Below are 15,237 nucleotides of genomic sequence, written 5' to 3' on the forward strand. Positions count from 1 at the left end.
TGCTCTGTGGATTACAGGACCTTTGCCCTTTCAATGCTGGTCCCATCTCCATTTAAATTTCTCAACACCCCAGGTGAGTAATCAGCCCTATTCAAATCTTAACTAGGTTTGAATGCAATGAACACCCTCAGTTATAAATATTTACAAGTCCTACCCTACCACTTGTTCTGTTTCCTGTATGCTAACTTCTTTCAGAATGAATCATTTTTCCATGTCAACAATAACAACTTTACCTCTTCCATGATTCAAGTTTAAAGTCCTAGGGGCTTACAGTCCAATTAGTTCTCGCCTAACAGCATTCCTCAGCTTTCTTTTCATCAGTCTTCCATAGCGCATCAAACAGACGCTTCCTGTGGGATAAAAAAAAAAATAGCTCATTTACTCTCCCTCAACCACCCCTTTTTACAGTGATTGTGGCAAAATAGATCCCTTAGACTCAGTCTTAAAATATAATTTAGAAATAGTGATTTCAAAAATAACATATGAAGTGCTAAATACAGGTAATAGTACCAACTTCCTGGCATTGGGTATATTGTAGCTAGGGTCTCAAACACAAAATGTTAGTAGAGGATCTAGAGTGAAGGCTGAGCTAAAGTTCTGCCCCTTTTGTACTCCTAACTCTTAACAGATCAGTAAAAGACCTCACAGAACACACCACTAATTATCCACCACCACTTCTCCAAGTAGCACTTAAATGCCCCAGGAAAAATGTTTTCATGCACTAGTTGTAAATAATAAGGAAATGGAGGGTGGGAAGAAGAGTTATGAAAGAATATGGGATGACATGATTTAAAATTACTGAACAGAATAAATTCAATATGTTGACTGACACCCAAAGCAGCACTTCCTACCTTTTTTTTGCCATGTAACTCATTTGCAAGAATTCATAAGAAAAAATTGCACATTTTAAGCTATTCAGAAGAAAGGTACTGCACAGACAAAGTGTCTCAAAGTTGGTTTTAAAATCTTTCCCCCACATTCAAGTAGTGGTTTGTGCTGGGAAAACAAAATCATTACTATGTAAATTTAAACACTTTTAATTTACAATGTTTTGGACACAAACTATATATGGAACAAATTTGGGTTTCCCTAAAAGGTTAAAATTTTTCAAAGTACTCAGAATACCTTTAAAAACAGTCATTTCCTGAAAAATTCTCAAGAACATCTTTTTGCATGTTTATTCAATCAATAGTATTGAGTGCTTACTGTGTGTAGAACATTAGAGCGCTTGAAAGTCTTGAATGTGCTGGAAAGTTGTGAAGCATGCCCTGGTGTGAAAATCTGGAAAACAGTGATGTTCAAGACAAAAGCATCCTATATAATTTTTTCAGACAAAAATACAGCTGCTTGGTGTAATGGAAGATACCCAACATAGAAATGGAAATTGTCTTATTTGCGGTTCTAAAAGTGACTTAACAGGGTTAAGGGAACAAGATAACCATCATGCTATTCTGCATGCCATCTGTTAATTCCAGTTTGGGAATATGTTAATATCCTAAAAATGCACATAGGCCTTGGGCAAAAACAAAGCTAGCAGGTTAAAAGGCTGCTGCCTCTTGTATGAACAGATCAAAATGTAGTTCCTGCTCCCTTGAAAAAGTTGGGAGTTTGTGCTCCCACCTGCCACCCAGGTCTCGTGATTAAGGAAAAGCTCTGACTTGCATTCAGCTTGATTATTCTCTGAGATGCCATCATGCCAGTTTCATATCATTGATTAGTTAGGATATCAAATCAACTTTTCCTCTTTAAGCTGTCAAATTTGCTTTTCTTTTATCCCAGATACCAACATGACCTAAACAAAGTGAATTAGAAGAAAATGATAAAATAATAAATGTGGCTTTAATAAAAGTTTTTGTACAGTAGGTGCAGCTATAAAAAGACAATTTCTTCAAATCATTTCACAGGAGTCACAAAACAAAGTATCAAGCTGACAGTAACATAAGCACCTAATAATGTGCTTGAGTCCTTCAATGTTATACATAAAATTAAAACATATTACACTTTAGCATGTATTTGATTTGTAATTTTTTTTCTGGAACATACTAATAAGCCAAATTTGGGAGGTTGGGGGGAGGGCGGTCCACAATCATGATGTAAATATACAAGGTGAAATTTCAGAAGTCCAATTAAATCCTTGCTCATGTTCTAAGGATAACCATTGTGATTAAACCTGAAAGAAAAGAATTGAAGAAGAGTCAGATATAAATGGCATGTTTTTAGTGAATATTTCATATAACAGATGATCCCCAAGAGAATAATAATAATTATGGTGATTGTTAAGCATTTATTATGTGCCAGGCACTAAATTAAGCACTGGGGTGGTTACAAGCAAATGGGGTTGGACACAGTCCCTGTCCCATATGAGACTCAATCTCAATCCCCATTTTGCAGATGAAGTAACTGAGGCCTAGAGAAGTGATTTGCCCAGAGTCATACAGCAGATGTGGCAGAGCCAAGATGAAAATTAGTACAAAAATGACCCACATAAATCAGAATTATAGAACTTAGTATGTAAGCACCTACTTCTGTTAAAATGGAAATGACTATGTATCAGGCAACCAGAAGTCAGGATTCAGACCACAGGAAAGTGGTGGGGAGGGATTTGTGGGGATGGGAGCTTTTGTCTTGATCAAAGTAGTAGTGCTATCTACTTGGCAGATAAAGTGGACATCAGGATTATGACTAACACTAGGTTGGGGTAGATCATAAAACTGAAATAGTGGTCCTGTCTCCTTCCTCCCCCTCACAGATTGGATGACTCTAAACTATAAGTTTTTAGAACTAAACATGACACATTCACTCTAGATGCACTCCAAAGAGAAATCCAGATTATTTGCACTTAGAGTAGAAATAAGGCAGTATTCCAACTCATGAAGAAATTCAGACCTTGGGTTTCTATTATTTTTAAGCATCTGAATTTTTAGAGGGTTAGCATGAAGATGAGAGGCAGCCTGGCCTAGTGGATAGAGCACAGGCCTAGGAGTCACAGATCCTGGGTTAGAATTCTACCCTGCCACATAACTACTGAGTGACCTTGGGCAAGTCACTTAGAATTCTCCATGCCTGTTTCTTCCTCTGCAAAATGGGGATTCAATACCTCTTCTCCCTCCTACTTAGACTATGGACAGGGACTGAGTCCAACCTGATTATTGGGAATCTACCATAGCACTCAGTATACAGCTTGGCACACAGTAACACAAATACCATTGGAAAAAAAAAGGAACTTCGGTGGCATTAATGGCAAGGTGATGAGAAAACAATATTTTTTTGAAAAGTGACAATAATCCATTATGGTCATGTGTTAAAACTTATCCAAAGATGACTCCACTTCTCAATTTCAAGCCAACAGTTCTAGTACTAGAAAACTCCACAGAAAAAAAGGGGGGAGGGGGGATAGCAGGAAGAAAATACAACTGAAACAGTACGTGAAGGGGGTTTCTGCTTCAAGAGCTTAAGTAGACTGCAGTGTATTTCTGAGCCCCAAACCCTGTATTAGTTCATTAACCATGTTTAGTGAAATACTACTACTGTTTTGTTTCCAGTGAACATGGTAATTAGTGAACTTTAAATACAGTCAGTTCAATGCTAATGAATTAATATTTTACCACAGTGAGTCAGTTTGAAGGCATTCCTGATCAGAGCCACATGGCATTATGGCATGTTTCCCTATTCTATCACATTCTATCCAAATTTCACCCTAAAGAGTTGTGCTCTGGCAGAAGTACCTTCCTTAAAGGAAGACCAGTGAGCATTGCTCCAGGTAGCTCTTGAGTCACTTATGGCTTCAGACAAGACTGAAATGCTTAGGATGAACACCTACCTGGTGTCTAGTGTAGGCATGGTTTAGGTGCATACACACACATATACACATCTCAGCCCTTTTGAAAGGACTAGTTACAAGGGGATAGAGTGAGAGATTGCGATAAATGGGCTAGGCTAAAAGTAGTCAAGAATTACTTTTCTTCCAAGATTAAATAAAACAAAATTCCCAGTGCATGGAAGGCTCTCCCTTTCCCCTCCTCCCCATTCTGGTTTTTGCAACCCCACACCTTACTCAACTCAAACCAACTGCAATAACCTTTAAAAAAATAAAGCAAGGATTCAACTGCTTGTGCTGCTGTGGTTGGTTTCAAGAGACATTCTGTTCCATGGCCACCACCTGCACCCAGTCCCCCTGCCAGCTGCCTCTCAGTGTGTGCTGTTGCTCAAAGGGTGGGTGTGTGGATAGCTCAGTGCAACTTAGCACCACTGCTAAGAACAAGTTCATGCCCTTACTGTTGACAGGATAAGCATTTGGCCCCTAGGCCTAATTATAGGCAACCTCATTCTAGTTTTTTGTTCAGGGAGACAGCACTGACATTTGAGAGGACCCTTGTGGTATGCCCATCTTCTGGCTCACTGCTACTGGCATCACCCAACAAAGAAAAGGTATAGATTCACTGTAGAAGCAAGTGAAGGACAGCCAAAGCAATATTTTTTTTTCAACACATTCTCACATGGTGGACAGCCCTTCAGATTAGTTGCTATTTGGGAACTGATGCAAAAAATGAGACTACTTTTAGAAAAATAAGTCAAGTTAGTACTATTTAGGCCAAGAATCAAAAGGGAGCTAAAAATAAAGAATCAGGGTTTTTACTCTTTAATCTTGACTGAACACAAAGGTAACATGGTTGTCTTCACACTTACATGTGTTTTCTCTGAGCTATTACTCATAATAAAAGGAAGTGCACAAAAACAGTCTGTTTGTAACCCACATAGCCATTAGATAAAGTGATAAGCTGAAGTGAACAAAATAAACCTGACCCAAAAGCAGGTTCAGGGTTCCCCTGAGGCCATTCTTTCTAAACCAGTTTTTCTCAAAAGAGAGAAGACAAAATATCAAAATAACAATTACCAGCAAAGAATAAGTACCAAGTGCACTTACCTAAAACATAAGCAGCTACTAATTTTTGATTCACACTTAAATGGAGGTAGAGAGGCACTAGAGATTCCACTTCCCCCAGGGTGGGTAGCATTAGAGCTGCAATGCACACGATTCCCAGGAAGACTGTTAGTAAACTAGGTCCTGATGAGACGATTCTATTTTCTGAAAAAAAAAAACAAAAAATACCTCTTGAAATTAAATTTGAAAACCAAATTCTAGACAAGAGCCTTTTAATAAGTTTTTAATGCATTATTTCTAGGGCTCTTTGTGGACCACAGTTCACCACTAGACCAGTTACATGTGTGCGCCACCCTCCCCCCAAAAAAACAAAAACCAACTGATAGTGGTTTGCTACAATATAAAACACTTGAAAGATCCGGTTTTTAAAAAGGGGATATTTCTGAGAAAATACACACTCTGAGTCAGGAAAGGGCCCATTCCTCTTTCTCACCAGAAGCACCAGGGCTTAGAGGTGAGGCAGGTCCAAGACACTAGCCCCTGATCTGAAGAGGAAATTCATGGATATCCTCTGCCTAAGCCAGGGTTCCCCTCCTATTAACTATCTAAAATAAATCTGGTTCCACATAATTCTGAAACTAAAACATTTAATGTATGTAATCCATGTAACATTCAAGTGAAAAATCCAAATAATAATGATGGCATTTGTTAAGCACTTATTATGTGTCAAGCACTGTTCTTAAGCACTGGAGTATATGTTAGAGAAGCAGCATGGCTCAGTGGCAAGAGCCCAAGCTTGGGAGTCAGAGGTCATGGGTTCGAATCCCAGCTCTGCCACTTGTCAGCTGTGTGACTGTGGGCAAGTCACTTAACTTTCTCTGTGCCTCAGTTACCTCATTTGTAAAATGGGGATTAAGACTCTGAGCCTCACATGGGACAACCTGATTACCCTGTATCTCCCCCAGGGCTTAGAACAGTGCTCTGCACATAGTAAGTGCTTAACAAATACCAACATTATAATTATTATTATTATTATTACTACAAGCTAATCAGGTTGGACACAGTTCCTGTCCCACATGGGGCTCACAATCTTAATACCCATTTTACAGATGAGGTAACTGAGGCACAGAGAAGTTAACTGATATGCCTGAGGTCACACAGCAGGTAAGTGGCAGAACCAAGATTAGAACCTATGACCTTTTGACTCCCAGGCCAATGCTCTATCTACTATGCCATGCTGGTTCTAGCTAAGAAGAGACTATTAAATAATACTATCTAGTTAAACTCAAGAATTTTGTTTAAAGTATATATTAGACAAAAAATAAAGGATCCTAAGAATTATTTAGGCCACCTAATGGCATATTAAGCCTTTTGTTGTGCTCTCTGAACCCCCTTTCCTTGCTTACAAAACAAACCTCTCCCACTCTTCCAAGTTCCCTGTTCTTCCCATATATGACACCATCTTCCAGCAGGATTTCAGGGTACAGAAATGGGACACTTCTGGAAGAGTTTCAGCTCCACAAAGCTGCACTGAATAGCAGCCAACCACCGCCCCCCCTCCACTTGTCTATATGGTGGGAGCAAAGAACACTGTAAAATTGTAACTACAAATCCCAAACACTGGTCTCATCCTACTTTTGGGCATAAAAACCAACAAGACCCAGGAAGTATAGGAATACATTGTATGCTATTTTCCAAGTCACTCAGCTAAAGTGGTCAAAGGCATATAGCTGATTCTTCTAACTTGGATGATTAAATGCATCTCTCTCCATTTAATCAGCACAAGTTTACTGTGAAAGAAAAGTTAAATATTTAATATTCTTGTGATTTAAGGATGACCTGTTTATTACATCTGATAAAGACCAATCATTAAATCAATCCATAGTATTCATCAAGCACCTACTGTGTATACAGCATTGTACTAAGTGCTTGGGAGTATGCAACAGAATTGAATATACATGATCTCTGACTCTGAGGGCTGTGTGCTCTTCCCTCTAGGCACCGCTCTTCCTGTTCCTGCAGTCTATTGTTAGACCATCTAACCTTTCCCCAAAAACATCTTGTGGATCCACCACTTCCTCTCCCCCAAACAACCATTCCCTGGTTCAAGCACTCATCCTGTAATGGTCGAGCTACTTTATCGGCCTCTTTGCTAGTCTGCCTGCTTCCAGTCTCCCTCTGCTTTGTGCTGTACCATGAAGCTGTTGGATTACGTTCCTGAAACGTGTTCAGGACATGTCTCCCCTCCCCTCAAAGCTCTCCAATAGCTGCCCATCTCACTCTACATTAAGGCAACTACGTGAGTAAATGTACTAAATACCCTCTATTGTTGGTCCCACTTCGAAAAAGAATTTCAACTTTTCTGACCCATGTTAAAAAGAATGACTCACATTACATCCTTTAGTCAATTTTTCTATTCTAAAGGTAATTCTAACTACACTTTTCAGAACTTGTTTATATATTCATCAATATATTAAAAAATCCCAGATTACTTAAATGTGTAAATGGTGACATTAAAATCCCACTTGCAAAGCAAGTTTCAACTTTATTATTCCCCCAAATTAAATTCTCCTACATTTACTATTAAATCTTGAAATTCTAGATTCCAAGTGTAGGAAAAAAAAAATTCAAATCCCATTCTGCCTAATTTTTTAGTAACACACTAAGTTCCATAAACTCTGAATTTGCTATGGACATACTTTATTTACTCCAAGTAAAATAAATAGGACTGTCACATTCACTTTTCAAATGAAGTGAGGGGCAGTGATCAAAATTCAGACAATAGAAGACTGGAGCAGAGATCTTCCCTATTTACAGTGTAGGGCTAGCCACTCATAAAGCAAAAGCCAACACTAAGCCTTCACCCTAGGTGGGCCAGGCCCTACCTATTTATAAAAATGGCTTTAAAATTAGGGCTTTTAAAAAAGCACTTCAAGATAAATGTATTTTTTAATAGTGATCAACCCCCTGGGGTCTTGCTCCATCTTGCTAATGTCAAACCTCTGTCTCCATTTGTTCCATTTAGGGGGAGGCATGATACTAAAAGGTTTTTGTATAATATAGGGGCCTCCTTAAATTCAAATTCAAACTGACAAAAGAAGGTTGAGATAGTCTTGTAAAGTATACAGCTGCCCTGCTGCAGAAGTTATATATTTTCAAATCCCAACTGGACTATATTTTTCCATGACAGGCACACCGAGGGCATACACTTGTACCAACTACATTTGGTATTCAAAAAAAAAAAAATTAAATTAACCAAAGGAGTTGAATATCTCTTGCCAGAAATTATATTATTTTGGCTATTAAGCTGGTTTTGGTACATAGGCAAGTGAGTTCAGTGACTAAGTTATTTTTCTTGGTGGGGCAAAATAATTATAGACCAATTCAATTATGAAGTTACAGCTTCCACAAATGCCTCCTCTCTTAGTGTAGCCTGCCATGCCCCTGAAAAGGCAATCATAAGAGGGGAGGAAAATCTATGGTATTTCTTATAAGGAAAGGAATGAGTTTGAACTTCACAACACTAAAGGAACAGACATAACAGGGATTCTTATTTTAAGAATCTGAACGTTTAAAAGCAGGCCAGAGTGCTTATTAGTTTATCACCTTAAGATACCTCACCCAATTCTTTAAACCAGGCTTAGATTCAAGATTACTAAGGCATTCTCTACAATTATGGAATGAACCATTTGTTTAGGCACCCCAAAACAGCAACTAAAGAGAACCATCTTGAAAAAAATCTGATGAAGCCTGGACAAAATGTCTACCAGAACAGCTCAATGTGGCCCATTATTAGCACACATAGGCATAAAAGAATGGCTCCCCAGGTTCAAGGCCTTTAAGGGGGGACACCCCCCCCCACTTTACCAGCTTAAATGCCCAGAATGGGAAGCTGCTTGGCCTAGTGGGTTGAGAATGGGCCTGGGAGTCAGAAGGACTTGGGTTCTAATCCCAGCTCTGCCACTTGTCTGTAGCGTGACCTTGAATAAGTCACTTGACTTCTCTGTGCTTCAGTTACCTCATTTACAAAATGGGGAGTAACACTGTGAGCCCCATATGCGAAGTGGACTGTGTTCCAACTTGATTAGCTTGTCTGTACCCCACTGCTTAGTACAGTGGTTGGCCCACAGTAAGTGCTTAAATGCCATTTAAAAAAAAAAAATGCAGTCCTGGCAGTGGTGGGATGGCAACTTTATTTCCTGTTACGCTTCTCTTCCCTCTTTCAAATGAATAAGATAAAGTATATTATAAACCAGAGAGAAAACATGAAATTGCTATATTTTATTAGCAATTTAAGAATTCACTCGGTTCTCAGACACACATAAATTTAGAATAGAACAACATTACTCTCACCTATTTCATTGCTTAAACCATTAGTATAAGTCTTATGGGACTTATAGATGACCATCTCTAACAAGCAGAGGAAATTTTTTCCTAAAAAAAAAAATCCTTCCATGGCACCCTCCAATTATCATCCCATCTCCTTTCTACTGTTCTTTTCCAAACTCTTCCAGAAAGTTGTTTATGCCCACTGCCTCCACTTCTCAAATTCTCTCTGTGACTCCCTGCAATCTTTCGCCCCTTTCTGCTCCATGAAAACATCCTAAGGTCACCGACGATCTCCTTGCCAAATCCAATGGCCTCTACTCCATTCTAATCCTCCTCCTGCCTTCAACATTGGCCCATTCCCTTCTCCTGGAAACATTAACCAACCTTGGCTTCACTGACAGTCCTCTTCAGTTTCCCCACCTCCGACAGCTCCTGTCTTTTGCTGGGTCCTCCTCTGCCTTCCACCCCTTTACTATGGGAGCCCCTCAATGCTCAATTCTGGGTTGCCTTCTATTCTCCATCTAGACCCACTCCCTTGGAGAACTCATTTGCTCCCATGCCGTCAACTACCATCTCGCCCTCTTACCTTATCTCACTGATCTACTACAGCCGAGCTCACACATTCAGCTCCTCTATGCCCTGATTTCATCTATCTCACCACCAACCTCTTTTCCATGTCCTCCCTCTAGCGTGGTACTCCCTCCCCCTCCATGTATTCTAGATCACCACCCTCCCCACCTACAAAGCTTCAAGAAGTCCAATAGGTCTTCCCCAACTTAGCCCTCTTTTCCCTAACTTGCTCTCCCTTCTGCATTGTCTATGCCCTTGTATCTGTGACCTTTGGACATTTGATATTCACCCCAACCCCTAAGTACTGTGTTCGTACTTTTAAATTATATATTATAAATTACTTATTTACATTATTATCTATCTCCCCCTCTAGATGGTAAACTTATTCCAGGCAGGGAACAGATCCGCTAATTCGTGCTCAGTGGAAAGAGCACGGGCTTTGGAGTCAGGGCTCATGAGTTCGAATCCCAGCTCTGCCACTTGGCTGTGTGACTGTGGGCAAGTCACTTAACTTCTCCGTGCCTCAGTTCCCTCATCTGTAAAATGGGGATTAAGACTGTGAGCCCCACGTGGGACAACCTGATTCCCCTATGTCTACCCCAGCGCTTAGAACAGTGCTCGGCACATAGTAAGCGCTTAACAAATACCAACATTATTATTATTAATTCTACTGTATTGTACTCTCCCAAGCTCTCGGTACAATGCTCTGCACATAGTAAGCACTCAAATACCACTGACTGAAATAATGCCAACTGACTTATACCTTGATCTCATCTGTCTCACAACCGACCCCATTCCCATGTCGTCCCTCCTGCCTAGAATTCCCTCCCCTATTACCCCTAAAAGACCACCACTCTCTCCATCTTCAAAGCTCTACTAAAATCTTATTTTCTTCAAGAAGCCTTCAACGACTAAGCCCTCATTTCCCCCCTATTGCCATCCCCTCTGTGTTGCCTATGCCCACTTGGGTCTGTACTTAAGCATTTTGATACTCACAGCCACCCCACCCCCACAGCACTTAAATACATACACATTCTTATACCTTGCCATTTCCCCTATCTGTAATCTATTTCAATGTCTGTTCCCTCCTAGACTGTATGCTTATTGCAGGCAAGGTCATATCTGTTTTTAATGGTAGTTGTTAAGCACTTCTTATATGCCAAGCACTCTACTAAGCACTGGGGTAGATAGAAGCTAACCAGATTGGACACAGTCCCTGCTCCATATGGGGCTCATAGTATTAATCCCCCTTTTAAGGTAACTGTGGTGCAGATAAGTGACTTGCCCAAGGTCACATAGTGGATAAGTGGCAGAGCTGGAATTAGAAGCCAGGTCATTTTGACTCCCAGGCCTGTGCTCAATCCACTAGGCCATGTTGCTCCTCAATTTTATTGCATTTTATCAACTCAACTTTACCAACTTTATTGTATTTTACTCTCTCAAGTGCTTAGAGTACAGTGCTCTGCACACAGTAATCAGTAAATACCTTTGATTGAGGAGAGTTTTAAAGGCAGGTTTCCCCTTTAAATCACTCTCTGTTCTCCCAATCAACACTGTGCAACAGTGGGACTCTAGAAGATTTGTCATTTCCTCCCCAGCCCTTCAACACATTTTGGTCAGGCTCAGATCCAAGTTCCTGTTAGCCCTTTGCTCCTCCCTCCACAGTGGTAGCTCTCCTTAGGATTGCAAGCCCTCATAAAACCTGACCCAGCTTGCTGAGAAGCCCCATCTACTCCAGTGAACAGAATTTCAGGCAGTTGCTGCTATAAGGGTTTGTGTGTGTTGGGGGCAGGGAGGAGATGGTGAGATTAGGGCAGCTGGGAGGCACTGGAATGGAGGGAGGGGAGAGATCCAAGAAAAGATGCCAAGGATGCAGATCTCAGTATATGACCACTGATTCACTGATGCCCTCTCCCCTCACAAATTGGCAGGTGCCTGGAGTCCAACTCATCAGCATTGTGGAGCCTTTTAGAGCTTGGGAAAATTACCTGATTTGCCCTACCCTAGAAATACTTATGCCTGTCAGTGTCATTATTCAATCTTTCTTGTGAAGATCTCAAATACAGAAAAATCCAATCCTTTGCAACACACATTAAAAAAGTTTGATACACACAAGAATGGTGTTCTTACAGATAACTAGTCCTAGCGTGCTTGATGAAAAGAACACGGGCTTGGGAGTCAGAGGATGTGGGATCTAATCCCCTGCTGTGCCACTTGTCTGCTGTGTGACCTTGGGCAAGCTGCTTAACTTTTCTGTGCCTCAGTGACCTCATCTGTAAAATGGGGATTACGACTGTGAGCTCCATGTGGGACAGCCTGATTATCTTGTATCTACCCCAGTGCTTAGAACAGTGCTTGGCACATAGTAAGCACTAAAATACCATAGTTATTATTACCACCATTAATCTAAAAACACCCTTCTGTAAGGACACTGGATAACTGAAATAAAATACACTCAATTCTGCCACAATGAATGTTTTCACTATGCAGTTTAGCTAGAACTCTTTTAAAGCATTGGGGAATGTCTGTCCAAGAAAGCAGTCTGTTTGGGAACAGCCCATGGGGGTCAAAAGAAATGGTTTGTGTGCATGTCATCACACATTGGGCATATGAGATGAGTTTTCCTCAATATACAGTTTTATAAGCATGCCACCTTTGCAAAATAGAGCTAGTTAGTTATATGCAAGAACTCTGCAGGAGGGAAATCCTCTTTCCTATGGAATAAGAGCTCTGACCTTTCAAGAAAAGAGAATGAAGCAGGGAATGCAAAACAGAAAGCAGACTCAAATGGAAGATGTGAATTCTCCTTATCTTTCCTCCCAAATCCTCTCTGTTACCTAGCTTTTCCATCACAGTTGACCCCACCACCATTCTCCCCACCTCTGAGGCACACATCCTGAGCCTTATCCTGGACTCCCCCCTCTCTTATAACTCCCATACTTGGTCTCTTTTGTTGCCAAATTCTGTCCAGCTTTTTTTCTATATTTCCAGGTTTTGCCTCTTCCTCCCCAATCGCCACACTGATGCACACATTTGTCATAGCAATCTATCATATTAATTGAGCACTATGTGCAGAGCACTGTGCTAAGCACTTGGGGAAGTACATTATAACAGAGTTGGTAGACACATTCCCTGCCCACAATGCAGTGCAGTCCCTGCTTGACCACTGCATCAGCCCCATCCTTGTCTCCAACACTCTCTTCTCCATCCATATTTCACTCTGCTGACCAGATCATTTTTCCAACACTTCATCCTGTATTTGTTCAGGACGTATTGTGTGTCAAGTACTGAACTAAGCAATGGGATAGATACAGTCTCTGGTCCACATGGGGCCCACAGCCTAAGTAGGAGATAAGGCAGGCACTGAATCCCCATTTTATAGATGAGGAAACTGAGGCCCAGAGAAGTTAAGCAACTTGCCCAAGGTCATACAACAGCCAAGTGGTGAAGCCAGGTGTAGAACCCAGGTCCTCTGACTCCCAAGCCCATGCTCTTTCTACTGAGCCCCACTCCTCCTCATTCCTCAAAAACCACCCATTCCTTTTAACCTTAAGCAGAAACTCCTAAAAATTGGCATTAAGGCACTCGATCAGTTCCCTCCCTCCTACTAAACCTCCCACTACACCCCTAGCTCACAATCTTCATTTCTCTCAAACAAACCTACCCAGTGTGTCTCATCCTGTTTCCCACCCACCTCTTGCCTCTTGCTCACAGCTTGCCCTTATGTGCTATCTTCCCCCTCCCACCCACCAGCTCAAATCAGCAATCCACAGCTCTCCCCAGAGTCCTTCTGAGATAACTCCTCCAGGAGGTCTTCACTGATTAATTTCTAATCTACTTTGCTTATATCCATCTTACTGCCTTACCAACACTTCTGCACCACCTAAGCACTTCAGCACTCTCAACCTCCTGCAGCAGTTTCGTATACATCTTTCAAACGCGATTACATATGCACTAATCTCACATTCCCAACTCCTTTTCATTCCACCTGTCTAAAAATATATCTTCACATCTGTCTTCTGCTAATTTGTAAGGTCTTTGAGGGAGGGAATGGGTTAATTTTTACTCTCTTAAACACTTAGTACAGTGCTCTGCCCACAGTGGACCCTCACATACTATTGATGGCCTGATATGAAGCTCATGGAATTAATTGTAAAACTAAATTTTCTCAGAAATAGTACACCTGCTTCACCAATTTTAAGTTGGAATTCAGCCAGTTTCGCCTTGTAGGCAGCTAAATCTAGGCAGAAAAACATATGGGCTCTAGTTTTACTTCACCACTGACTCCCCATGACCCTGGACAATTCCTTTAAACTCTAGGTCTGTTATTTCAAACCCTTTAAGGTTAATATCACCCTCTTCTACTTAATGATACACACTAAATGGAGTATTCTGCCCCAAGTGCTCAATAAATAAATTAATGTTGAGAACATATGTGAAACATTTTGACCACTTTAGGCACACATTACTTCTCTGCCACCTCTACTAAAAACACATTTTTACAACTTAACAGAAAACTGTTCGCCACTTAATGGAATTTCACTTATTGCACCTGAATCCTATGGACTGCCCTGATTTAAAAAAATAATGAAGTCCCTATTTCTTTTAATTAAAAAAACACTACAGAAGTCATTCTTATAACAACATGTCATCTAATATCACCTGTATTTCTTAATGGGTAATGCTCTTGAAATAATCCTGTTACTTTACTTCCACCCTAACACACATTTAGGGATTTTTCTGGATCTGAAAAAATGACCTAACAGTTAAAAAGTATTTATTAATTGGGCAGAAGATAATAGACTGACTAAAGCCAGCATATACCAACTAAAATACTCCTATTGGACAAATGCTTGAGAAAACTGGTAAACTATTAATAATCAGTGAGTTGGGTGGTGGTATGCTCAACACAGAATGCACAGTAATATGATGGCTTATACAGCAGTTTATCACAATGAAAATTAAATTCCTACTTTATACATATCTCTTGAAATGACTTTGGAAAATGGATTTAACCTATTAAATTTCCCAGGTTCCCCTATGCCATTTACAAAAAGCAGACTTGGGTGTCAGGTTCACACAGGCACTCTAAAATGAGTCTGTCTTGTGAGATTAAACAAACTGCTGACATGCTCTTAATCATTCCTCTGTCCTCCCTTTCCCCCTGAAGCACTGTTTCTCTCTCTGTTCAGGGAAATAATCCCAAGGTCAGCTCCTTGCTCCTGGTGGAAGAATAGCCACAAAACAAGTTTCAGCATTTCTGAGTTCTTCCTCCAAAGAACCCCCAGCCAACACTGGACTACAGGTACTGATACCATCTGTACCTTTTGGGGCAGGATGAGCAACCATAGCTGCTAAGAATCATAATAATATCAATGCTAATTATTATTGTGGTAATGTGCTAAGCACTGTACTAAGCACTTGTATAGATAAAAGATAACCAGTTCATAAACTGT

The 15,237-nt window shown here is 40.5% G+C and overlaps 2 protein-coding genes across 6 annotated transcripts in view; one reads left to right on the forward strand and one right to left on the reverse strand.

Moving 5' to 3' along the window:
- PABIR3 (PABIR family member 3) overlaps positions 1 to 15,237 on the forward strand; it is a 148,839-nt gene that overhangs the window by 131,557 nt on the left and 2,045 nt on the right. For 3 of the 5 annotated variants that reach the window (XR_005660099.1, XR_005660097.1, XR_005660100.1), the window contains one exon: positions 1 to 2,005. The gene's annotated coding sequence lies outside the window, so the exon portion shown is untranslated. Of the gene's footprint in view, positions 2,006 to 14,973; positions 15,087 to 15,237 lie in introns of those variants that run through there. The other 2 variants (XR_005660098.1, XR_003760573.2) reach the window with 2 other exon arrangements.
- MOSPD1 (motile sperm domain containing 1) overlaps positions 1,821 to 15,237 on the reverse strand; it is a 27,603-nt gene continuing 14,186 nt past the window's right edge. Inside the window, exons 5-6 of the mRNA XM_029068084.2 lie at positions 4,925 to 5,086; positions 1,821 to 2,170 (exon numbers count right to left, since the gene is read on the reverse strand). Coding sequence (XP_028923917.1) covers positions 2,139 to 2,170; positions 4,925 to 5,086 — 194 coding nt within the window. The 3' untranslated portion in view covers positions 1,821 to 2,138. The remainder of the gene's footprint in view (positions 2,171 to 4,924; positions 5,087 to 15,237) is intronic.

This window comes from Ornithorhynchus anatinus, chromosome 6, assembly GCF_004115215.2.
Source record: "Ornithorhynchus anatinus isolate Pmale09 chromosome 6, mOrnAna1.pri.v4, whole genome shotgun sequence".
NCBI lineage: Eukaryota > Metazoa > Chordata > Mammalia > Monotremata > Ornithorhynchidae > Ornithorhynchus > Ornithorhynchus anatinus.